Source organism: Oncorhynchus clarkii, chromosome 27 (assembly GCF_045791955.1).
Source record: "Oncorhynchus clarkii lewisi isolate Uvic-CL-2024 chromosome 27, UVic_Ocla_1.0, whole genome shotgun sequence".
In the NCBI taxonomy this organism is placed as follows: Eukaryota; Metazoa; Chordata; class Actinopteri; order Salmoniformes; family Salmonidae; genus Oncorhynchus; species Oncorhynchus clarkii.
This window is the reverse complement of record NC_092173.1, coordinates 11,671,575-11,698,018: the sequence shown is the minus strand read 5'-3', so window position 1 is coordinate 11,698,018 and position 26,444 is coordinate 11,671,575. Positions and strand designations below refer to the sequence as shown.

At 42.1% G+C, this 26,444-nt stretch overlaps 2 protein-coding genes and 1 pseudogene across 2 annotated transcripts; 1 reads left to right on the top strand and 2 right to left on the bottom strand.

The window, feature by feature from the left end:
- Window positions 1–242: 242 nt before the first annotated feature.
- LOC139385414 (inositol-tetrakisphosphate 1-kinase-like) lies at window positions 243–4,099 on the top strand. The gene is made up of 10 exons (XM_071130470.1): window positions 243–325; window positions 485–509; window positions 1,811–1,933; window positions 2,020–2,137; window positions 2,232–2,330; window positions 2,654–2,694; window positions 2,924–3,089; window positions 3,232–3,299; window positions 3,630–3,792; window positions 3,981–4,099. Exons 1-10 carry the CDS (start codon window positions 243–245, stop codon window positions 4,097–4,099), a joined length of 1,005 nt encoding a protein of 334 aa, XP_070986571.1.
- Window positions 4,100–6,540: 2,441 nt separating this feature from the next.
- Window positions 6,541–18,471, bottom strand: LOC139386203 (glutamic acid-rich protein-like). The gene is made up of 6 exons (XM_071131679.1): window positions 18,163–18,471; window positions 10,456–10,496; window positions 10,088–10,163; window positions 9,668–9,727; window positions 8,238–9,247; window positions 6,541–8,054 (listed from the first exon to the last, which is right to left on the bottom strand). The coding sequence occupies exons 1-6, from the start codon at window positions 18,206–18,208 to the stop codon at window positions 7,983–7,985; spliced, it is 1,305 nt and encodes a 434-aa protein (XP_070987780.1). The 5' UTR covers window positions 18,209–18,471; the 3' UTR covers window positions 6,541–7,982.
- Window positions 18,472–24,269: 5,798 nt separating this feature from the next.
- Window positions 24,270–26,389, bottom strand: LOC139385413 (serine--tRNA ligase, mitochondrial-like; annotated as a pseudogene).
- Between the last annotated feature and the right edge of the window lie 55 nt (window positions 26,390–26,444).

Below are 26,444 nucleotides of genomic sequence, written 5' to 3'. Positions count from 1 at the left end.
TTGAAGGCTGACAGAGTTCCTTAAAAGTTTCTGAACCACTGCCCTTCAGTATATGAAAACCAGTGCCTACTCCCATTTCGTAAAGAAGAGGTCTCTTTCTCGCTCTCTCTCTCTCTCTCTCTCTCTCTCTCACTCTCTCTCTCTCTCTCTCTCTCTCACACTCTCTCTCACAAACACGCCCTGAAGTCATCAGTATTGCCTACCCTTTGCACAACCAGCCTAGGCATTGCTCCTCTGCCCAAATGTCTAGACGCAGGGTAGGTTTCTGTCTGAGTGATAAGAAACGGAGACAAATTAATCTGGTTGCTTTTGCTGAGCTTTGTGCGTAAGTTTAAACTTTGAATTTATGATATTGTAAACATAATACTACTGTAGGCTAAAATGGAGCTTCTCCTGCAGCCTTACTCATATGCGTTCTCCTCGGTGTAACTGTCATAAATTGTCACCTAACATTTTCACTCAACATTGAATCCCCGCTGGTCAGGAGCCACAGTGTTGAGGTGGTTGAGGTAAGTCATTTTCCATTACATTGCATTATGTTCTCAGGTTTGTGATGGAAGACATGAGAATACTGTCATTATAAGGTTGTAAAAATACAAATTGTAGGCATGTGAGTAATACATTGGTAATTGCTTTATAGTGTAGTTGGGTAACAAGTTATGCCAGTTGAACAATTTCTGGTTTTGTTTGTATGTTAATTTGTGTCACATAGACACACATTCACACATAAAATAAAGTGTATTCCTTTGTCTAAGTTCCTTCTGTCATTCCTTTATTTGTCTAAGTTCCTTCTGTCATTCCTTTGTTTGTCTAAGTTCCTTCTGTCATTCCTTTGTTTGTCTAAGTTCCTTCTGTCATTCCTTTGTTTGTCTAAGTTCCTTCTGTCATTCCTTTGTTTGTCTAAGTTCCTTCTGTCATTCCTTTGTTTGTCTAAGTTCCTTCTGCCATTCCTTTGTTTGTCTAAGTTCCTTCTGTCATTCCTTTGTTTGTCTAAGTTCCTTCTGTCATTCCTTTGTTTGTCTAAGTTCCTTCTGTCATTCCTTTGTTTGTCTAAGTTCCTTCTGTCATTCCTTTGTTTATCTAAGTTCCTTCTGTCATTCCTTTGTTTGTCTAAGTTCCTTCTGTCATTCCTTTGTTTGTCTAAGTTCCTTCTGTCATTTCTTTGTTTGCACTTTTATTACCTTACCCCCATCTCCCTCTCCCTCTCCCTCTCTCTCTCTCTCTCTCTCACTCTCTCTCTCCCTCTCTCTCTCTCTCTCTCTCTCTCTCTCTCTCTCCCTCTCCCTCTCCCTCTCTCTCTCTCTCTCTCTCTCACTCTCTCTCTCTCTCTCTCTCTCTCTCTCTCTCTCTCTCTCTCTCTCTCCCCTCTCTTTCTCACTCTCTCTCCCTTTCTCTCTCTCTCGCTCTCACCCCCTCCCTCTCTCTCTCTCTCTCACCCCTCCCTCTCTCTCTCTGTCTCTCTCTCACCCCTCCCTCTCTCTCTCTCTCTCTCTCTCACCCTACCCCTTCTCTCTCTCTCTCTCACCCCCCCCTCTCTCTCTCTCTTGCTCTCTCTCTTTCTAACACACTCACTTACTCCTCCTTCTCTCCCTGTCTGTCTCTGTCTTGTCAGTTTCAGATGTCTGACATGCCAGTCGTTTCTGTCACTGCCACCTGCAGTCACCTGCTTGGAGGTCCTCTCAAACAGAGGGGAACAATAGCTTTTGCCTCACAAGTGCATGTCATAGCATTACATTTGAATGTCTACACATCAAGTTGTACCTGAGGCAGAGGATATTTAATTCACACTTCCCTTTCTCTTCGGATACAGATAGATCTCAGTCAGCCATTGGAGTCTCAAGGACCTTTTGCGGTCATTGTACACAAGCTCTCTGATGTCATTGTCAAGGCCGAGTATGACAGCCAGTCGCAACAGCTCCTTGACAACTTCCAGGTATGGTAAAATGACACATTTAATTCGATTCAACAGTGATAACAACATCATATTTTATCATACTAAAGTATATGTTTTTGTTTTAGGGTTATGTGTCCACCCATCCCCATACTGTTCTCCTGGACCCCCTTCCAGCAATGAGCCAGCTACTGGATCGCTTTGCCTCCTATCGGATTATGAGCCAGCTCCAGAACTCCCTGAGAGGTACAGTACAGTAGCCTCACTGTCCTTCCTCTAGACATCTACCAAGCCAAGCACTCTCTCTCTTTATGCTCTTCCTGATCCCGCCCCCATGTAGACTGGCGAATCAGCAGCCCTCCCTACCTGGAGATCAGCACCAGTGACCTGTCAGTCATCCAGCAGGACGTGGAGAGAAAGGGCCTCAGCTTCCCTCTGAGTCAGTGAGGGACTGTCTACAACCAAACACATAAACATACACCTAATTAATCTTATTATTATATACAGAGGCTCCACACTGAATCACTATGGTGATTCAGTTTTTGGCAAACTTCTTTGGTCTAATTTACAAGACATTTACGGCCGATTCCCCGTGATACAGATTCAGCCTAGTCTTGGAATAAGAAGCATGTTCAATGAAGATTGTCCATTGAAAGTGATTTTTAGTCTAGGACTAGGCTGATCCTGTGACTGGGAAAGTGTCCCATAAGATCGCGTGTTGTATTGTGTCTCCTCACACCTCACTATTCCTCTTCCTCTTAGTCTGTAAAACCAGGGTGGCTCATGGATCCTGTTCCCATGACGTAAGAGACTGCCTGTCTTTCTATTGAGTCTTTTTTTGCATATTTTCCCGTACATTCCATATATAAAAAATAAAATAAAACCAGTTCTGCCTTTTTGTGTGGCTCAGTGATTTTCTGCTTTGTTGACACTGTGAACTCTCTCTATAGAAATGTATTGGTGTTTCGTGGCCCATGGCTCTCCCTCTAGTTCTTCAGAATTTAGTGTCCCTGTTCTCTCACCATACCATAGATGTCTCTGATCTTCAGCATGGCTGGTCTGTCAGAGGCCCGCCCTCCATGTGTGCTGCAGAGCTTCGTCAACCACGGTGCCGTGCTGCACAAGGTGTTTGTGGTGGGAGAGGACCACTTCACTGTGGAGAGGCCCTCGCTGAAGAACTTCCCCCCTGGACCCTATGGTTAGTGTGGACACACCCTCACCTCTTTCTCCCTCTTCTTCTCCCTCTCTCGATATTTCTCATTCTCATGCTTATACTGTTTTTAATCATCTGTTGCAATATAACTTCTTCCTAATGTCTATGGCGTGTTTTGTGACTCCAGAGAGGAAGACGATCTTCTTCAACAGCCACGAGGTGTCCAAGCCAGAGTCCTGCTCCCACCTCACTGCAGTTAGTACGACCTCCACTCTGACAATCAACTCTGTTCAATTTGATTCACTGGCACTGATTCCTGTACAATTGAATTCAATCTCCTTTACCCTGTTCTACTTGACCCACTGTGTGCAATTGGCCTTGTACTATCCAGGGCCCGTATTCATAATGTGTCTCAAAGTAGTAGTGCTGAGCTAAGATCTTTAATTTGATTTTTTTTTTTAGATCATAACGATCACATAGACAGGGGGACCTGATCCTAGATCAGCACTCCTACTCTGATACACTTTGTGAATAGGGACCCTGAACAGATGAACTGATCATCTGTCCTGTGGTGTTGTGTCTCAGCTGGATGAGAAGGTGTCGAGCCTGCCTCCCCCCAGTGGTGAGGCCATGGTGGCCCTAGTAAGAGAGCTGAGGGCAGAGCTGGGCATGGCTCTGTTCGGGGTGGACGTCATCGTCAGCATCGACACACACACCCTTACTATCATCGACATTAACATCTTCCCAGGTCACTGGGCCATCCTTCATCTCCATTTGTCATTAACAGACACTTTTATCCAGAACGACTTACAGTCATCAACGTCACTTTATTTTGCTATATTTGCTTCCATGTTACTCTTTCACTCTTACTCAATTTAATGTTCTCTTTCTAGCTCTCTCCCTCATCAACCATATCTTTCCGTCCCTCTCTTCCAGGCTATGAGGGAGTGCCTCAGTTCTTCTCCTCCCTCCTCAGTCACATTGAGTCAGTATTGGACAACCAGGAACTGGAAGAACCCCAGGCAACATGTTCTCCTGCTCCCTCGACTCCCTAGGCTGACCTCTGAACTCTGACCTGGGTTCACCGTTCACCCTTGACCCTGACCTGGCTCATCGTCTCTGATACATACTGTACAGAAAGCTCCTGGAAGTAGGAGACCTAATTGACAACGGTTGCCTTTAAATAAATCTCATAATATGGGTCTGAGTCACCTCTCCTTGCAGACACATACAGTACCAGTCAAAGGTTTGGACACACCTACTCATTCAAGGGTTTTTCCTTCTTTCTATCTTTTTTAGTGAAGACATCAAAAATATGAAATAACACATATGGAATCATGTAGTAATCAAAAAAGTGTTTAACAAATCAAATATATTTTATATTTGAGATTCTTCAAAGTAGCCACCCTTTGCCTTGATGACAGCTTTGCATGCTCTTGGCATTCTCTCAACCAGCTTCATGAGGTAGTCACCTGGAATGCATTTCAATTAACAGGTGTGCCTTGTCAAAAGTACATTTGTGGAATTTCTTTCCTTCTTAATGCGTTTGAGCCAATCAGTTGTGTTGTGACAATGTAGGGGTGGTATACAGAAGATACCCCTATTTGGTAAAATACCAAGTCCATATTATGGCAAGAACAGCACAAATAAGCAAAGTGAAAATGACAGTCCATCATTACTTTAAGACATGAAGGTCAATCAATACGGACATTTTCAAGAACTTTGAAAGTTTCTTCAAGTGCAGTCGCAATAAGCATCAAGCGCTATGATGAGACTGGCTCTCACCAGGACCGCCACAGAAAAGTAAGACCCAGAGTAACCTCTGCTGCAGAGTATAAGTTCATTAGAGTTAGCAGCCTCAGAAATTGCAGCCCAAATAAATTCTTCACAGAGTTCAAGTAACAGACACATCTCAACATCAACTGTTCAGAGAAGACTGCGTGAATCAGGCCTTCATGGTCGAATTGCTGCAAAGAAACCAATACTAAAGGACACCAATAATAAGAAGAGACTTGCTTGGGCCAAGAAACACGAGCAATGATGATAAGACTGCTGTAAATCTGCCTGTTGGTCTGATGAGTCCAAATTTGAGATTTTTGGTCCCAACGCTGTGTCTTTGTGAGACGCAGAGTAGGTGAACGGATGATCTCCGCATGTGTGGTTCCCGCTGTGAAGCATGGAGGAGGAGGTGTGATGGTGCTTTGCTGGTGACACTGTCAGTGATTTATTTAGAATTCAAGGCACACTTAACCGGCATGACTACCACACCATTCTGCAGCGATACACCACCACATCTGGTTTGCACTTAGTGGGACTATAATTTTTTTTTCAACAGGACAATGACCCAGCACACACCTCCAGACTGTGTAAGGGCTATTTGACCAAGAAGGAGAGTGATGGAGTGCTGCATCTGATGATCTGGCCTCCACAATCATTCAACCTTAACCCATTTGAGATGGTTTGGGATGAGTGAAGGAAAAGCAGCCAACAATTGCTCATTATATGTGGGAACTCCTTCAAGACTGTTGGAAAAGCATTCCAGGTGAAGCTGGTTGAGAGAATGCCAAGAGTGTGCAAAGCTTTCAAGGCAAAGGGTGGCTACTTTGAAGAATCTAAAATATAACACTTTTTTGGTTACTACATGATTCCATATGTGTTATTTAATAGTGTTGATGTCTTCACTATTATTCTACAATGTAGAAAATAGTAAAAATAAAGAAAAACCCTTGAATGAGTAGGTGTGTCTAAACTTTTGACTGGCACGGTAGGTGTCAGAATTTTGTATGAATAGATAAGAGACAGTGATCAGTCAATGAAGACAACCAACCACTACTCTTATAGAAGTAACAATGATTGAAAAATATCATACACTGTGATTTTATTGATTGACATTTAGCATTTAAGACACAGCAGGCACAGATGCAGGACTCTGATTGGGCCAGTACAATTACAAATGTTGACCTCCAGTAATTGGTCCTTTACATCCCACTTACAAACCACAACCCTTTTCTGATGAAATACATTTGGTAAATATATTTCTAAATGTTGAAATGGCATACATTCTTGAGTAAATCTCACAACATGTAGTGAGTAGCCTGTTTGATTCCTTACATGGTGTTGATGTTTTATATATTAATTTTATATGCGTCTCAACAGTTACCAGTGTTACATAATTAAGCAATAAGGCCCGAGGGGGTGTGGTATATGGCCATTATACAACGGCTAAGGGCTGTTCTTATGCACGACGCAACCCGAAGTGCCTGGATACAGCCCGTAGTATATTGGCCATACACCACAACCCCCCAAGGTGCCTTATTGCTATTATAAACTGGTTACCAACGTAATTTGAGCAGTAAAAATAAACGTTTTGTCATACCTGTGGTATATGGTCTGATATACTACGGCTGTCAGCCAATCAGCATTCAGGGCTCGAACCACCCAGTTTAGAATTGTAAATCAATGTTCGATAGAAAAGGAGTGTTTACATTTAAAAGTCAATTCATGATGCATTTTAATTACATAATAAAGTACATTTACAGAGAATCATCATCATACATTTTGCTTTAATATGTACATTTTTATAACTTTATTGGTTTGAATAAGTTGTCTTAATATTCCTCTTCTTCTTCTTGTATTGCAGTTATTGTTATTCCTCCACATGTCATTAACCACGCAACTTATATTGATTTAACATGTGGGGGCACTGTTTCCTAATATTTCTTATTCAAACATGGCTGCGTAACAGTGGAGATCCCAAACTATGAAAAAGGATGACGGTGAACATCAATATCTTGCCAATTTAAAAAAAGTTTTAGAACTGTCATTGTTTATTAGGACCACATACCAGAGATGTCTTAGTGATGTCACTCCCCTTGCTAGACTTCCTTGGCTGGTTAAGATAGGAGTGCAAAGTTGGGAGAAGAGCTGGGGTGCCACCCTGGCCATAGAAATATAATTACTAGAACGGACATTTCCATTCATTCTATTTCTATGTCTCTTGACCACCTTGGTGACCCGAACTGCAAAAATAAAAAAAATAAACTTCAGGAACAATCATGCTCTTCTTATTATAGAACATTATGTTATGACACACTGTACATCAATACTAAAGAGGTTTCCGTGGTCACACGCCGTCTCTTTCTGAGGGAAGATCTCAATTGCATACTCCTCACGTCCTCATCTCCTTCTCAAAACCCATTGGATGAGAAAGACAGACGCTCTCCTCTCTGACCGTTTTGAGAAGGAGGTGAGGAGAGAATACGCGAGGAGTATGCAATGGAGATTGTCCCTGAGTGTCACCCCAGTTCTTAATTAACAGTCTGCTATTAACAGTGCATTAGCCAGATAGCACAATCCTCACATTTTGTTCATATACACATGGAAATCAATCACAGAAATCAATATGTCAATATTATTAATAACAGTGTAAGTTAATTGTAATAACAGTAATAACAGTGTAATAACAGTGTAAGTTAATTGCTTACATTAACAGTCTCAATTACCATAACAAATCTCACACATAGATTTTTAATTATTGCACAAAATATGTACACGAGACATACCGTAAAGGAGATGTCTTTCCCACTTAACGACCTTGTATCATGAGATGTAGAGTAACGAGAGCTTTACATGTGCAGGTTGTACATATTGCCTACTAAACAATCTTTGATAATGGCAGCACACAGACAGACACATCTAAAGAGCTTGTAATCTCTGAATGCAGGGATGGGGAGAATTGTACTTGTTTGTTTTTACTCAAATGCAACTACTTACAGAACTACATCCCATCAAAAGCATTATGATTATACTATGTTACTAAGTATGTTAGTTGTGTGTGTTTCTGTGTGTGATAGCATGAGCGAGAGTGCTGCACTGGGTCGTTATCTGTCTGTCTTGTGTTGTGTGTGTGTGTGCATGTGTGTGTGTGTAATCTAGAACTTAACGACCCCTGTGAAGCTCCCGAAGCTCTGCAGCCACTTTTCGCAGCTCTGCCTCAATCTCCAGAAGCTCCTGTAGGCACACAGAACAGATCAGAAAGTGTGTTAGGTACACACACACACACACACACACACACACACACACACACACACACACACACACACACAGAGAGAGAGAGACATAGTCAATTAGCAATTACAGTATCAGCTTTACAAGCTCAGCCGTGCTAAATCCTGTTGACTATCGCCCACTTACTTCTCCTTCATCCTGCTCAACATCCTCCTTTTTATCCTCATCCTCCTCTTCCTCTTCCCAATCCTCATTGTTTTCAACCTCATCTGCCTCATCTGCTTCTTCATCATCGTCATCGTCCCTGTTCCTCTCCTTTTCAAACTGACGGGTCGACTCATCACTTGCTTTCTCCATCACTCTCTTCTGCTGAGGATCCTTAACCTCCTCACTCTCTCCCGCTTTCAACTTCTCCAATTCCTTGCGAATCTCTCCCTCCTTCTCACGCTCATTGTCCACTTTCGCCTCATCCCCGGCAGTTTCTCTCTTCTCCTCTTTTCTCTCCTCCTCCTCCTCTTGCACACGTTTCATCTTTTTGAGGAGCTCCGCTAGTTCCTCCTGTTTTTCCTCCCTCTCTTTCTCCTTCTCCACGTTCTTCTTGCTGTCCTGTTCCTCCAGCAGCTCCTTGAGCTCCCGCTCCACCTTCTCTTTCTCCACCAGCAGCTCCACCTCGTTGTTGTTCCTCTCCTTGCTGCGTTTCCTTTCTTCAATCTCAAGAATATCTAGCTGCTCTTTCTCTCCCTTTTTCTGCTCCTCCCCCTCATCCTTGTTCCTCTCCTCCTCTGCTTCTGACCCACTATGGAGCTCTTTCTCCTTCACCGACTCATACCTTTTCTTCTTCAGCTCCTTGAGCAGCTCCTCAAGCTCCCTGTCCTCTTTTTCCTCCTCTCCTATCTTCCTTAGCTCCCTTGAGAAGAGCTCCTCCAGCTCCTTCGAGTTCTCTTCCTCATCCCCTCTTTTCTCCTCCAGTCTGGGCTCTTCTCTCATCTCCTCATTCGTTCTGTCCTTCATCTCCACCTTCTCCTCCTCTACCCCTTCTGCCTTCATCTCTTTCTCTCTCAGTTCTTCTTTCTCAGTCTCCTTCTGGTCATCATTCTGCTCCTCCTCCTCCCTCCTCTCTCTGTCCCTCTCTCCCTCGGCCTGGTTCTCCTCATTTTGCTTTTTCTCCCTCCCATAGTCTCTCTCTCTTTCCCTCTCTGTAAGAATAAAATACATTGAGGAGGTTAGTTACTGTACAATTTAAAGCATATTACAGCAAGTTCAACAAAACATGTTTAGGAAGATTTTTATCTTGATTTCCATGTATATTTACCTGACTCTGAAACCAACATAGCATAGCAAAGATATTGCAACAATTAGACTGTTTCTCTCAACAAGTCAGTATGTTATGATATTCCATATTACTGTGATGATGACACCATTGGCAGGGCTACTTCCAGAGATGGGCTGGTCCATTTGAAGCCCAATGGGCCTTTCTCATTTGGGGGTTTTATAATTATAATTCAAAGAAAAAAATTGACAGGTGTGTTAGAAATACTCAGACTAATTTCTGATCCCAGTCTGTCCCTGGGTACTTCAGTAGTAAAGTATTAGCTAATAACTGTAGTCAGACTTACCCTCCTGGGCCAGCTCCTGCAGCTCCCTCAGGAGACCCTGGTGCCTGTGGACAGCATCATCTGCACAACAGAACACAACACTGGTTGCTCAACACTGACCATGTCCATCTTATCAGACTAGACATAATCATACCTATCCGCCTCAGTGACAGGTGTTGCCATGACTATTTGTAATGGAAGATTGATTGAATTGATTAAATATTGAACCACATTATAGTCAAATGTAGCAAGATGAAATAAAGGGTATTCCTCATGTACAGTAATCAGTGTCATGATTCCATTGCCATGATAAACTAAATCTAAATTTGGACGCATTACAATTATAGTGAATATAGTTGAATAAGTGCACTGTGTGGTCTAGTGCATATGTGCAGCTGAAGGAGGTTATGTCAGATAAGAGAAATAGATAGGAGTTGTCACCAGTTTTCAGTTTGTCACAGCCAGGATGTGGCACACCGCCATTACTATTCAGGGAGTCCTGAATACAGTCAGCAACCTGAGGGCACGAGCGCGCGAGCGCGCGCGCACGCACACACACACACACACACACACACACACACACACACACACACACACACACACACACACACACACACACACACACACACACACACACACACACACACACACACACACACACACACACACACACACACACACACACACACACACACACAGAGACAATTATCAGTTACCGTGTCAATATCAATTACACACAATATGTTAGCAGTGTTATAATACACTCAAAATAAACATCATAGAGATAACACAAATGCTTTGTCTCTGACCTTTCCAACCTGTAGAGAGGAGGATAGAGGCAGGCATCCCACTAGAGAGAGAGAGAGAGTGAGAGTAGAGAGAGAGTAGAGAGGGAGATACAAATGTAATCTTTCCAAATAATTGTATATAGTGTCTGCTGAATGTTAGTTTTTTTGCTGTGTTTGCTCATTTAAACATTGTGTCTATCTCTGATAACATATGTAGCCTTAGAAATAAGGTTCACGAGGCCTCCCAAGAGGCGCAGCGGTCTAAGGCACTGCATCGCAGTGCTTGAGGCGTCACTACAGATCCGGGTTCAATTCTGTGTCTCAGCTAGCTGCGACTGAGAAACCCATGAGGCGGCGCACAATTGGACCAGCATTGTCTGGGTTAGGGGAGGGTTTGGCCGGCAGGGATGTCCTTGTCTCATCGTGCTCTAGCGACTCCTGTGGCGGGCCGTGCTCATGCCCACTGACACGGTCACCAGTTGTACGGTGTTTCCTCCGACACATTGGTGTGGCTGGTTTCCGTGTTAAGTGAGCAGTGTGTCAAGAAGCAGTGCGGCTTGGCAGGGTTGTGTTTCGGGGGACGCATGGCTCTCGACCTTCGCCTCTCCTGTGTCAATACGGGAGTTGCAGCGATAGGACAAGACTATAACTACCAGTTGGGGAGAAAATGGGGTAAAAAGTTCCAAAAAATGTATCATTAAAAATAAATAAGGTTCATGAAATCAATAACTTGCTAACATCTTGCTAACATTTTTACTAATACTGTAGAACTTTGTTCTAAAGCTGTATCTGTACCCATTGGATGCAATGATCACAGTATAGTGGCTATATCCAGGAAAGCCAAAGTTCCAAAAGCTGGCCCTAAAATATTGTTTATGAGATCACACAAATTATTTTATGTGGATGATGTTAAACATATTTGGTGGTCTGATGTGATAAATAAGGAGCATCCAGGTGCTGCACTTGATGAATTTATGAAATTGCTCCTTCCAATTACTGATAAACCTGTTAAGAAACTGACTGTTAGAACTGTTAAGGCTCCATGGATTGACGAGGAATTGAAAAACTGTATGGTTGAAAGAGATGGGGCAAAAGGAGTGGCTAATAAGTCTGGCTTCACATGCGACTGGCTGAAACCATTTGATGTTGCCAATTATAATATTTGAATGATTAGTTAATTGGCAAAGTGGGCCAACTTATGCAGGAAATGCTTACAGCGAACTGTGAGCCATCGTATTCATTCATAAAAATACAAATAATGAAAGAAAATCATTGCAAGTTTGTATTTTGTAAAGTTAATGTGGGAGAGGAGGAAAAAATATTGTTATGATTCAATAATGACAACCCTCCTGGCATTGAACACTTATATAGATGGAAAGCTACTAAAGATTGTAGCTGACTCTATAGCCGCTCCTATCTGTCATATCTTTAATCTGAGCCTTGAGGAAAGTGTTTGTCCTCAGGCCTGGAGGGATGCCAAATTCATTCCATTAAGAGTGGTAAAGCGGCCTTTACTGGTTCTAACACTAGACCTATCAGCTTACTGCCCAGCCTGGTCTCATAGACTAGACGTCACATAGTAAACGTAAATCTGGGACACTCAGATTAGTATAATATGTGACATTACATAAAACAGATAATTACTTAAGTAGGGTGGTTGGTTTTGAGTTCAAATCTCATCATCTACAACTTTAGCAATTTAGCTAATTAGCAAATACTCTACTACTTTTTAGCTACTTTGCAACTACGTAGCATTTTAGCTAACCCTTCCCCTAATCCTAACCCTTTTAGCTAACCCTTTCCCTAACACTTACCCTAACCCTTTAACCTAACTCTTAAACTTAAACCCTAACCTGAACCCTAACCTAGCAAACATTAGCCAGCTAGATAACGTTAGCCACCTAGCTAGAATTCGTAACATATCATATGTTTTGCAAAGTCATAACATATTGTAAGTTTTGATCATTCATAACATATTGTACGTTTTGTGAATTCGTAACATATAATACAATGAATACATAGCATACGATTGTAACTTATCATACTAAATGGAGTGTCACTGATTTACATACAGAATAATATGAAATGCTCCAAGACCAGGTTGTGCTGCCAGCTCTTAGCAAACTGTTGGAAGAAATTGTGTTTGGCCAAACAGAATGCTATTTCTCTGTAAAGAAATTAACAACAGACTTTCAGAATTCTTAGAAAGGGCACCAAACATGTACTGCACTAACACAAATGACTGATGATTGGTTGAAAGAAACTGATAATACCAAGCTTGTGGGAGGCGTAATGTTAGATTTCAGTGAAGCCTTTGAGTATGTGGACACCTGCTCGCCGAACAGCTCGTTACAAAATCATAGGCATTAATATGGAGTTGGTACCCCCTTTGTTGCTATAACCGCCTCCACTCTTCTGGGAAGGCTTTCCACTAGATGTTGGAACATTGCTGCGAGCACTTGCTTCCATTCAGCCACAAGATCATTAGTGAGGTTGGGCACTGATGTTGGGCAATTAGACCTGGCTCGCAGTCGGTGTTCCAATTCATCCCAAATTTGTTCGATGGCGTTGAGATCAGGGCTCTGTGCAGGCCAACCAAGTTCTTCCACACCGATCTCGACAAAGCATTTCTGTATGGACCTTGCTTTGTGCACAGGGGCATTGTCATGCTGAAACAGGAAAGGGCTTTCCCAAAACTGTTGCCACAAAGTTGGAATTGCAGAATCGTCTAGAATGTCATTGTATGCTGTAGTGTTAAGATTTCCCTTCACTGGAACTAAGGGGCCTAGCTTGAACCATGAAATATTCCATTATTCCTCCTCCACCAAACTTTACAGTTGGCACTATACATTGGGGCACTTTGGAACTCAGTAGTGAGTGTTGCAATCGAGGACAGACAATTTTTACGGGCTGCGCTCTTCAGCACTCTGTAGTCCCATTCTGTGAGCTTGTGTGGCTTACCACTTCACGCCTGAGCCATTGTGGCTCCTAGAAATTCCCACTTCACAATAACAGCACTTACAGGTGACCGGGGTAGCTCTAGCAGGGCATAAATCTGACTAATTTAATTGTTGGAAAGGTGGCATCCTATGACGGTGCCAGATCGAACATCACTGACCTCTTCAGTAAGGCCATTCTACTGACAATATTTGTCTATGGAGATTGCATGGCTGTGTGCTCGATTTTAAACACCTGTCAGCAACAGGCGTGGCTGAAATAGCCGAATCCACTAATTTGAAGGGGTGTCCACATACTTTTGTATATATAGTGTATTATTGACGACAACCTGTTGTTGAAAAAATGTTTGTGTTATGGCTTTTCCACCTCTGCCATACTGTGGATTCAGAGCTATCTATATAATAGAACTCAAAGGGTTTTCTTTAATGGACGCTTCTCTAATGTCAAATATGTAAAGTGTGGTGTACTGCAGGGCAGCACTGTAGGCCCTCAACTCTTTTCTATTTTGACCAATAACCTGCCACTGGTATTTAAAAAAGCATGTGTGTCCATGTAGGCTGATGATTCAACCATATACATGTCAGCAACCACAGCTAATGAAGTCACTGAAACCATTAACAGAGGCTTGAACTCAGATTTGGAATGGGTGACCAGCAGGGGTAAAAGTAAGGCGGTGAGGTCCGGTACGGTAGTGGGGGTATACCTACTGGTAAAACATGAGCCTATCACAATTAATACAACATGCCCCCCAAAAATATAGGCTATTACACCATTATTTAACATTACTACATGTCAGCCGCATTAGAAACATTGTGAATTGACTGGAAACCGGGTGGCATTCGCTCCAAATTGTGTTGGGGTTTAAGGAGAACACACATTTTTCAAGGCGGAGATGAGTGGCCGAGACAGAGATGCATGTGGACAACAATGGATGCATCAATTCAGACTACAAGTGTAGGCCTAAGGACAATCACAGAATTTCATTACACTATATATAGGTGTTTTGTAACAGTCTCTTTCCATTCATCAAATTGCAGGTGCACTGTGCACTGTTGGGGTTTGGATTCGGAATGTGCGTGGGTAGCCTACAGGAGTGCCTTTGTTAAGTGATAGGAGTGCCTTTGTTAAATATCATGACTGGTCGATTTTATTCCACATTAAAACGCATAGGCGATGCGTCCATAAGGCTAGGGGAAGCTTCCCCTAAAGTAAATTGAATTAAATAGCCAAAATTATATATCCTTATCAGCAATGCAGAATTAAATCAAAATCATTCAAAATAGGCTACTACACCAGAAAACATGATTTGGCCACAGAGGATCATTCGCTTCTTTAAAAGAAAGCTGTGGATTGTTTTAAATCACATAGCCCACAGTCCGAAGATCCTGCAATATGGGCAGTGCGCCCTGCAAATATCAAATAGATGATTGTTGAGTTGCGACTATCAGTGAAAAGCAGAGAGGCCCAGCCAGATATATCGCAATATTGAAAAATATAATTGCGGAAAAACTGTTTGGAAAGCAAATGGCTACCGCTGTAAAGAGATGAGAATGAAAAGACTCCAATCTGTGTTTTAGTGCCACTTTTGTTTGTTTTTGGAGAAGAATTTCCTCCTCCAGGTTAGATGAGCGTCATATTGTATTTGTGTCTCCCCTTTTTGTAGGGCGATTATATGGATCAGACAACATCGTTTTCATTGATCTGTTTGTCAGTGTCAGCAGAGTAGGCTGCCCTGTAATTTTTGTAGTATAAAAAAAATGCATGCCTGCACGTGGGTGTCCCGTACCGTAAGAAATGCAATCTTCTTTGACCCCTGGTGGCCCGTAATAAATTGGTCCCGAACATCTCTCAAACAAAAAGCATTGTATTTTGTACAAATCATTCCCTAAATTCTAGACCCGCCGAAGTCGGTCCCTCTCCTTGCTCGGCCGGTGTTCGGCGGTCGACGTCACCGACCTTCTAGCCATCGCTGATCCATTTTCATTTTCCATTGGTTTTGTCTCGTCTTCCTTCACACCTGGTTCCAATCCCATCAATTACATGTTGTGTATTTAACCCTCTGTTTCCCCTCATGTCCTTGTAGGAGATTGTTTGATTGTATGTTATATGCAAGTTATGTTTTGGTGTGCGACGGGTTTTGTACCCACTTTTATTATTTTGTATATTTTTGTTTTCAGAGTTTTGTGAGCCCTTATTAAAGGACTCCGTTTATACCAAGTTCGTTCTCCTGCGCCTGACTTCCCTCCCACCAACACGCACCCATTACAAGACCTCAGCTTAATCTGGTAATAAATGGTGTGGCTTTTGAACAAGTTGAGGAGACTACATTACTTGGCATCACCTTAGATTGTAAATGATCATGGTAAAAACATATAGTTTAAATGGTTGTAAAGATGAGAGATCTGTCCATAATAAAGAAATGTGCTGCTTTTTTGACACCACACCCACAAAGCAAGTCCTGCAGACTCTAGTTTTATCTTATCTTGATTGTTGTCCAGTCATATGGTCGAGTGCTGCAAAGAAAAACCTAGTTAAGCTGTTCCAGAACAGAGCAGCACTTCTTGCTCTTCATTGTAATCAGAGGGCTAATATTAATAATATGCATGCCAGTCTCGCTTGTCTAAGAGTTGAGGAAAGACCGACTGCATCACTTCTTGTTTTTTATAAGAAACATTCATGTGTTGGAAATTCCAAATTGTTTGCACAGTCAACTTACACACAGCACTGACACACAAACTTACTCCACCAGACATGCCACCAGGGGTCTTTTCACTGTCCCCAGGTCCAGAACAAATCCAAGAAAACAGTTATCTATGCATAGTCACTTTACCCCTACCTACATGTACATATGACCTCAATTACCTCGACTAACCTGTACCCCCGCACATTGACTTGGTACGGTACCCATAGCCTCGTTATAGTTATTTTATTGTGTCTCTTATTTTTTTATTTTAGTTTATTTCGTAAATAATTTTTCTTAACTCTTATTTTTCTTAACTGCATTGTTGGTTAAGGGCTTGTAAAGTAAGCATTTCACGGTGAGGTCTACCTGTTGTATTCGGCGCATGTGACAAAAAAAAACATTTGATTTGATTCGATTTTTATTATACAGAGCCATGGAGCTCCCTTCCATCTCATATAGCGCAAGTGGACAGCAAACCTGCCTTCAACAAACAATTAAAGCAACACCTCCCGGCACAACGCCTCTCCCCCATGTGCCCTACTTGTTGCGTGTATGTACTGACATGTATGTGTAACTAATAGATGCACACACACACTACATGCTCATGTTTTTAAATGTATGTAAATTGTAAAGTATTGTAATGTCTGTGATGTCTTTTTCGTTAAGTGTCGGACCCCAGTATGATTAACTGTCGCCATTGGCGTCGGCTAATGGGGATCCTAATAAATCAAAAACACACACATAGTGAGGTGATTGAACACTGCCAGGAAATAAAAGGAAAGTCATTGAATTGTTCGGCCTAAAAGTAGCAGGGTCTATTTTTAAGGCCAAGACAGTCACATGCCAAGCAGCTAACAGGACAGGATCTTATAATCGTCCCTCAAACAAGGAAGTGGAAATGTCCATGTTATTAGTTAACAGCCTCACATGGCATCCAATGAATTTTACACAAGTGCTAAACGACTCTGAGTCATATCCCCTGACATATCTCATTAAGGTAATTGAGAATGGAGGTCAATGGTAGGCCTTAATTCAAAGGTACGTGCGAACAACAGGGGCTGTAGGTTGCGTGGGAGAGAGCGCGTTCCTCCTAAACTGGGACACAGGTCCTTTAAAGCTGCAATCCCATGTTGATTGGCTTGGCAGACCTCCCTTCACCCTCTTTATTCACAAGGCAATTGGCAAGGAGACTGGGGTCTGTCTGTATGTTCACATGCACATTGGTGATTGTAACGCCTCTAAACATTCCACTATACACAGACCATTACCCTTAAGCTCAGTTATATTTTTTATACAACACTGTTATATAATACATGTACAGTCCCCCCCCCCCCCCTTCTCACAACATTACATCTTTACTCCCAAAACACTCCCTGAAAGGCCCCAACACCGATGCAAAACTAGTCACGTCAAACTATGGTGATGGGGTCAATGTTTGCATATTCAAACAGGACGTGGTTGTAACACCGCGCGCATTATTAATAGGTTTAACAGTTACAGGAGCGTACGTGCCCTGCTTTCATCGCGTCTTGCACGACAACATAATTTCCTTTTAGGTTGGCTGATGTAGAAATACCCTTAATTTATGATGTAATTCTTACATAAGGCTATTTCCAATACACATGCATTCAATAACAATCAATATGTAGTCACAATGCCCGGGGAAAATGTATAGCTAACGGACAGATTTTGTGACGGACTGGATAAGGTGCGCTCTAAACAAATTATGTAACAAGTCTATCTTGATCCTAAATCTTAAAAGCTAAGATATATTCTACCAATTGACCTTTTTGTACTTTTCTCCTCTTGGTTTAATTGTCGCACAATCCATTATCCCCACCGTTTTATTGATAAGCTATATTATAAAAAATGGAAACTTCCTCTAAATAACATAAACATTCCGCTTAACTGCAATCAATAGCCCACAATCACACGTTCTGGCTAATGTCCCAAGCAAAGCTATAACTAAAAAGGCTGTTAGAACAGGCAGGCTATGGATTCGGCTAACGTAAGCGTTATCTAACACTGGATACGCTCATACATTGATTGATCAGCAGCCTCACAAATGAAACCCTGATTTTCCTTACCTCCACTTAAGGTCCAAAACAACGCCGTGAAAATAAAAACTCCCATAGGATCTGAATATAAAGGCCTTAAAGAGAAGGAAATAACCTTGAAAGAATAATACCGCGACCTTATTCTCAAACCGAGCGAGCAAGGACCCGCTAAAGAGCTGATAGGCGCGTATGCTTGGCTCAAAGGGCCAGGTAAATGCAGGAGGACAGGTCGGGAGAGTGATGCCCCGTCAACGTGTAACAACTAACGCGGTGATAACGAGAGGATTGCTCGCTCCAAGCTGAGTTGACCACATCTGACCGGAGGTAACGCCAATTCCCTGCTGTTCAATCTCATGCCTCAGCAGCAGGTTTGTATTAATAAAACACATAACCCGCTATGATGTAGGCATGCATGCTTTATGTAAAGAGGGGGAACGGAGATTAAAACATGTAATTTGACAAGTAGTGTACATTTCCATGATGTGTTATTATAGGAGTGTCTAGCACAATTAATGACACATTTAGAGTTGATGACAAGTAATGCCCAGTCTAATGGGCACAGCATTTTGTCCACATCTTTGCCGGTGTTTTCTGGCTATTGGAGGGGCACGTTATACATCTGGGCTTCATTACCAATTCTATTCTAATCCATTTCCCAACATTAAGGATAGGAACACAGTCATTACAGCTCTGTTTGGAGCCTCTTCATCCAGTAATCCCAGTGTGCTAGTACTTCGAGGCAGTGGGTGTGAAGGACCCTGTGATCTCACTCCTGAATGATTAGCCCCTGATAGAGCAATCTGTTCAGCCACAGGCTCAGCACTGCACCTATGTGGGGCATAAACAGGGGCCCAATGAATGAAACCACCACATCTGAAATACTTATTTGCCGTAATATGCTGTTTCTGAGTATATAATAAGAGTCTAGATTTGTTAGAACGGAATTGTGTTCTCTGAAGGTAGCCCACTGTGTGGTTGCAGGTCTGGAATTCTTTAATGATCAACATGAGCGGTGAGAAAACATTATGACCTTTTAATTTAATGCAGTTTTAATCTTTTGCGGACCAAAACAGGACAGTTTATGATAGTGTCATCGTGACACACATTCACAAACAGTATGACGTTAATATATTTACATGGCAGAGGCAGAGCTACACAGAATAAGTCAACTTGTAGATGCAAAGGTTTCAGTTGTTCTCTTGATGTACAGTTGAAGTCGGAAGTTCACATACACTTAGGTTGGAGTCATTAAAACTCGTTTTTCAACCACTCCACAAATGTCTTGTTAACAAACTATAGTTTTGGCAAGTCGGTTAGGACATCTACTTTGTGCATGACACAAGTCATTTTTCCAACAATTGTTTACAAACAGATTATTTCACTTATCATTCACTGTATCACAATTCCAGTGGGTCAGAAGTTTACATACACTAAGTTGACTGTGCCTTTAAACAGCTTGGAAAATTCCAGAAAATTATGTAATGGCTTTAGAAGCTTCTGATGAATGATGTCAATTAGCCTGAGTCAATTGGAGGTGGACCCGTGGATGTATTTCAAGGCCCACCTTCAAACTCAGTGCCTCTTTGCTTGACATCATGGGAAAATCAAAAGAAATCAGCCAAGACCTCAGAAAATAAAAAATTGTAGACCTCCACAAGTCTGGTTCATCCTTGGGAGCAATTTCCAAACACCTGAAGGTACCACGTTCATCTGTACAAACAAGAGTACGTAAGTATAAACGCCATGGGACCGCGCAGCCGTCATACCGCTCAGGAAGGAGATGTGTTCTGTCTCCTAGAGATGAACGTACTTTGGTGCGAAAAGTGCAAATCAATTCCAAAACAACAGCAAAGAACCTTGTGAAGATGCTGGAGGAAACAGGTACAAAAGTATCTATATCCACAGTAAAACAGGTCCTATATCAACATAACCTGAAAGGCCGCTAAGCAAGGAAGAAGCCATTGCTCCAAAACCGCCATAAAAAAAGCCAGACAACAGTTTGCAGCTGCACATGTGGACAAAGATCGTACTTTTTATAGAAATGTCCTCTGGTCTGATGAAACGAAAATAGAACTGTTTGGCCATAATGACCATCGTTATGTTTGGAGGAAAAAGGGGGAGGCTAGTGTTAGTGTTGCATCAATTGAATCTGGTATCAGGACAAGTAGAACACTAAGTTACGGATTTTATTCTATGTCTGCTTTTTATTACAGTTTTTTCCAACTGCTTACACACAAAATATTTTCATGTCACACGATTTTTGAAACCTCTCACTCAAAGTGCAAAACTACACACCAAATATCCAAAACCATAGGCTATTTCTCAGCCTTTGACTCAGTTGTCAATTACATAAAACACTTTTTTCAAAACACTACACACAATTCTCTACCTAAAACACAAAAATCTAACAGGAAGTGACTTGCTTTCCTTTTCCAAACACAACCAATCAAAATGCTACACTTATTCACCAGGTCACACACACACTCCTCACATGTGCAAACACTAATAGCTTAACTGATCACTAACAAATCACTGCTTTACTGTAGTATAGGCCTATAAATAGTTCAAAGGTCAGATTACCTGTTTTGAACAATGGATGCCAACAATGGACAGAGAGCAAGAGGAGTAGGAGGGACAGGAAGAGGAAGAAGAGGACGAGGGCAAAGAAGAGAAGGAAGGAGAGCCATCTCTGATGAGATTAGGGCAACACTTGTTGATCATGTGATCAACCACGGTTTGACCATGAGAGAGGCTGGACTGAGAGTCCAGCCCAATTTGAGTCGATTTACAGTGGCGTCCATAATTCGAACCTTCAGAAATGAGAACAGGTATGCAACTATCTAATGACTATTTTAGCATTACAGTAATGTATTGTAAAATACGTATGACTGCATAGTATTGCATAAACATTTGTAATTCTAAGCCATCCATTTACTGCACTGCATTGAATGAGGTTGGTTATCATGCTGTACTACATTTTGTTGTACATTGTTTACAGTTCCTATGCTGAACACATACTGTGTTTGAATTCTGTACAGAGTGGAAAGGCAAAGACATCATGGAGGACGAGGACGCTTGTTTACAGATGTACAAGAGACTGCAATTATAAATATGGTTTTGGCCAACAATGTAATTGAGATTTGAGAGATAAGAGAGCAAATCTTGAATAATGACACCATATTTAACAACATCAATGCTGTCAGCCTGTCGACCATACAACGCATCCTCCAACGGCACCGAGTGACGATGAAACAACTTTACAAGGTGCCATTTGAGAGAAATTCTGACAGAGTCAAGAATATGCGACATGACTTTGTAGAGGTATGTATGCAACACTACTTCCAGTACTTCAGACATACCATATTTCCTCATCTGCATATCCTTTTGTCTTTTACAGAGAGTATTGGAGCTGGATGCCCATGTAATTCGCCATGAATTTATTTATGTGGATGAGGTTGGCTTCAACCTCACCAAAACTAGGCGCCGCGGAAGAAATGTAATTGGACAGAGGGCAATTACCAATGTCCCTGGACAGCGTGGGGGTAATATAACTATGTGCTGCCATCACTCAAAACGGGGTCCTCCATCACAATGCCACACGTACAATATGCTCACTTTTTTGGATGCAATTTACACAATGCTTGTCCCTGATCCAGATCAGGAGCCTGCTAGATTTGTGGTTTTATGGGCCAATATTAGTTTTCACCGGGCTGTTCTGGTCCAAAACTGGTTTGCCATCCATCCACAATTTTGTATAGTTTTGTACCTACCCCCATATTCACCTTTTCTAAATCCCATAGAGGAATTCCTCTCAGCCTGGCACTGGAAAGTGTATGATCGCCAACCCTATGCCCGCATGCCGCTTCTCCAGGCAATGGAGGACGCATGTGGGGACATAGAGGTTGCCTCTGTCCAAGGTTGGATACGCCATGCTAGGAGATACTTCCCTCGATATTTGGCAAGAGAAAACGTATCTTGTGATGTGGACGAAGTACCCCACACACACAATTGTGTATATTCTAAAGAATATACTTTTGGTTTACATATGGTTTTGTTGTATGCTACTGTATACAACAGTAATGTTTGGCCTAATAAACATTTTCTGTTACTACATTGCATTGGTGTTTACAGTGTACTTGTTACCCCTCTCAGCAGATTACTTTCACTGTAGAATATTGTATTGAAATGTAGATATAAGCCTATGAAAGACCAAAGAGCTTTAGATTTAGAACAACAGTGTTTACATGGTATATCCAAAAATGTACTATTATGAAAGCAGTGTTTGCCATTTGATGCAAATGCTTCATTCTGACATGTGTTTATGTCATTTTGAATGCAGTGTTACATTTTGAAGGAGATGTGAGGCATTTTGCATTTTGTGTGTGCAGTTTTGGAAATTGTGTGTAGAGATTTGAAAAAAAGGAGACAGTTTTGAAAACGTGTGTAAACAGTTGGAAAAAAACTGTAAGTAAGCAATAAATGGTAAATGCAATTTTCGTATATACGGGTTCAATGTGTCACCACGCAGGGTTAACAGAGAACTAACTAGAAGTAAGTATACAGCTGTTCTTATACTGTGATAGACGTAGTTCCAACTCGTCTGTTGGCCTATCACAGTAGAGGCTGAGCGTGGTTTAGACTTGCTCAGCCTATCGTAGGCGCTCAGGCTGGTCCCCACCTCTTGGAGTCCTCCCTCCATCGATGTATAGATTCTTACTGTTCTGGTATCACATTCTAGTTGCTGCAACTACTCCGTTCCTGTTATCTTGTCATTGTGTTACTCAGTATTTCTCCACATCAGTTAAACCTCGTGATGAGCCTCCCCTCCCTGTACCCGCATATCTATAGTTTTGCAACATACAGCAGTCACACCACGTTGCTCAGTTCTTGTCACACACACACACACAAAGACAAAGCAGCTGTTGAGCGGTTATCTACAGTTTTGCAACACACAGCAGTCACACCATGTTGCTCAGTTCTTGACACACACACACACACAGACAAAGACAAAGCAGCTGCTGTTCAAACAATCAATCTTATGTAATATGTATATCCTAGATGGCAATAGATGGCACCATGAGGAAAGAAAATGATGTGGCTATATTGAAGCAACATCTCAAGACATCAGTCAGGAAGTTAAAGCTTGGTCGCAAATGGGTCTTCCAAATGGACAATGACCCTAACCATTCTTCCAAAGTTGTGGCAAAAGAGTTTAAGGACAACAAAGTCAAGGTATTGGAGTGGCCCTCACAAAGCCCTGACCTCAATCCTATAGAACATTTGTGGGCAGAACTGAAAAAGCGTGTGCGAGCAAGGAGGCCTACAAACCTGACTCAGTTACACCAGCTCTGTTAGGAGGAAATGGGCCAAAATTCACCCAACTTATTGTGGGAAGCTTGTGGAAGGCTACCTGAAACGTTTGACCCAAGTTAAACAATTTCAAGGCACTGCTACCAAATACTAATAGAGTATGTCAACTTCTGACCCACTGGGAATGTGATGAAAGAAATAAAAGCTGAAATAAATCATTCTCTCTGCTATTATTCTGACATTTCACATTCTTAAAATAAAGTGGTTATCCTAACTTACCTAAAACAGGCCATTTTTACTAGGATTAAATGTCAGGAACTGTGAAAAACTGAGTTTAAATGTATTTGGCTAAGGTGTATGTAAACTTCCGACTTCAACTGTAGATGGAAAGGCTTCAGTTGTTCTGTTGATGTAAGTGTGTTGGTGCATGATGTCATCTGGGCTTTGGGACAGGGCGGGGCATGCGATTGGGCTGGTTCGGTCCGATGTTTTTCAAAAGGAGTGTACTTTGGCTTTTCAAATCACCTCCATCCCCGGGCAGGGCTGCGAGGCACAAGGCACACACACTGTCCCCTTCTTGAAAATGGACGTGAAAAATCTGCCGTTTCCAACTACAACAGTCATTTACAACATTAACAATGTCTACACTGAATTTCTGATCAATTTGATGTCATTTTAAATAAAATAAATGCTTTTCTTTCAAAAACAAGGACATTTCTAAGTGACCCCAAACTTTTGAACGGTAGTGTATATGTAAATATATGGCTATGGTGTGTACAAATGTCAAACTACACTGTACAGTGCAACTCAAAGCATAAGCTATGCATCTATCCAGCAACATTGAGTGTATGCAGAGAGCCAGAGAGGAGCACTGACCTATAGTGGAGCTCCAGGGAGGAGATCTCCTTCTGCAGGGACAGGAACTCCTCCGGCATCTGAGAGCTCTCCTCCCCAGTCTCATCTGCAGTCACACCAAACATCTCCACCTGGACAGACACAAGCAGAGGATGAGGACACAAGGGTATTTTAACACCACGCATCAAATACGGCGGACGACTTGGTCCTTGGTTGATTCTAAAAGATTTGGCTTTGTTTCCCGTTACCTTGTTGAAGTGATGTACTCTGTAAAGGCCCCAAGTCTCTCTGCCTGTGTCCGTCTCAGCCCTGTAACACAGGCCTACAATGGAAAAATCGGACCATTCATCTCTAATAATAACACATATACACTTGTACGTTACACTGGGTTGTCAGCAAATCAAACCTAATACACAGAAAGTGCCTCACATGACAGGAAGGTCCTTCCAGTTAACAGCATGGTCCATAAAATAACCTAGAAGAGAAAAGGAAACTTTGTTGATACAGCGACAACTGCACACTAGTATATCGCTGCTAGTCATTCTGGTTTTTCCATGGCATGTCCATTCCCACCCACACAGGTGACCTTACCCCACAACCTCCCCATCGCAGCCTAACTCATGGCCTCACCTGCTACGCCCATCTCCCCCGTGCCAGCCAGGTTGAGGTCGGGGAAGCAGGTGGGGTCCAGAGAGTACACCTGAGACCTGTGGGCATGAGGCTGGATTTCACAACCCTCCTGTATGTATGAGTGAGGAAGATTGAGAGAGAGCCAGAGAAGGAAAGAGAAAAATAAAGAGAGAACGTGTCAGTTTGGAGAAATGTTACTTGTGAAAACTGGCTCAAAACTAGGTACACACATCTCTGAATGCTTCACTCTCTTTTTCCAGTTTGAATATTGTTATGCATGCATGTCTGCCGTGCATACTGTAGTGTAAATGAAGGATAGAGTCAGATACTCACAAATACAGCCCCCTTCAGCATGTCTGGCACAACCATTGGTATGAACCCCTGAGAGAGAAGGAAAAAAACAGATTTGCTTTCAAAGTAGGGAGACATTTATTAATCACTGCTATAGTTGTTATGATGTATATAGTGCTGTTTCAATTTGTTGTTTTTTTATGACCATTTTCATTATTTTATTTCACATAGTCCTGCATGTTGGTATTCAAAAATGTCTCCCTATAGTTAAAGGTCTAGTAAGGTGTGTATTCTCACCACATTGTGTGTGGTGTTGGGCAGCCTCAGGGCTCAGCCATAGTGTTCTCGGGGGTAAAGCTGGCTCAGCCGGTGGCGGATCTCCCGACCGTCCTTCGTAGCCTCCTTGAACTCAGGAATCTGAAGAAGATAATGGTTTACTTACTCCACAAGGGTATTCTTTCTATTCAGCCTTTAAGTGAAAATACCATAAGGTCACAGCAGGCAAGACAGAACATACAGTACATTAGCTAGGGCTTTCTTGTAATTCTGATCCTGTGAAGAGAAGGAAAATGTTGATCACAATAATCCCACAAAATAATATCTCATCATAACATGAAAACAATGTTTCGAGGCACAGTTATTGGCATCATTGTCAATATATCAACTGACCACAAGAGCCCGAACTCTGTGACTTATCACTTTCTTCTGCACCTCCAGCTGTGAAATTTCCTCAAGCACCACCTCAAGTTGCTGCCAAACACACACTTGCAACACACACTTGCATCAGAAACACACCACTGATGACGTAGGCCTATAGAGACCAGGCAATGTGCTTGATACAAATGCAGTAGCCTACACTGCCACATCCAGGGAGGCTGTATTCATATGAATGTACTTCAAGGCAAATGACAGACAGAGCATTTGAAAGCACAGAGGCAATCTCTCTTGCACATCAAATACACTTCAATGACTTGATGGTCAAGAGAGCATGCAAAGCGCATGTAACTAGGCTGCATCTACAGTATTCAACATGGTGTGGGGAGATGGGATATACAGAAACGCTTACAATCTCCCTGACATCTTCTCCCCGTAGATCCCCTTTCCGAGTCTCCACATTGGAAATGACTTTGTAACTCTCCTCGCGGACATGTTCGTACAGACTACTTCGCATCTCATGTTTGGAGCGGCTGGGGGTAAATACTTTCGTTCCCTGCCTTGTAAAGCGT

Coding starts and splice junctions, on each gene's coding strand:
- LOC139385414 (XM_071130470.1), top strand. CDS start 243: ATGTCTAGACGCAGGGTAGGTTTCTGTCTGAGTGATAAGAAACGGAGA. Junction 2,695..2,923: donor ATGGATCCTGTTCCCATGAC/GTAAGAGACTGC, acceptor ACCATACCATAG/ATGTCTCTGATCTTCAGCAT. Junction 3,090..3,231: donor CTTCCCCCCTGGACCCTATG/GTTAGTGTGGAC, acceptor TTGTGACTCCAG/AGAGGAAGACGATCTTCTTC.
- LOC139386203 (XM_071131679.1), bottom strand. CDS start 18,208: ATGGGAGTTTTTATTTTCACGGCGTTGTTTTGGACCTTAAGTGGAG. Junction 10,497..18,162: donor GTTTTGGACCTTAAGTGGAG/GTAAGGAAAATC, acceptor CTCTCTCTCTAG/TGGGATGCCTGCCTCTATCC. Junction 9,248..9,667: donor GCAGGAGCTGGCCCAGGAGG/GTAAGTCTGACT, acceptor TTATTCTTACAG/AGAGGGAAAGAGAGAGAGAC.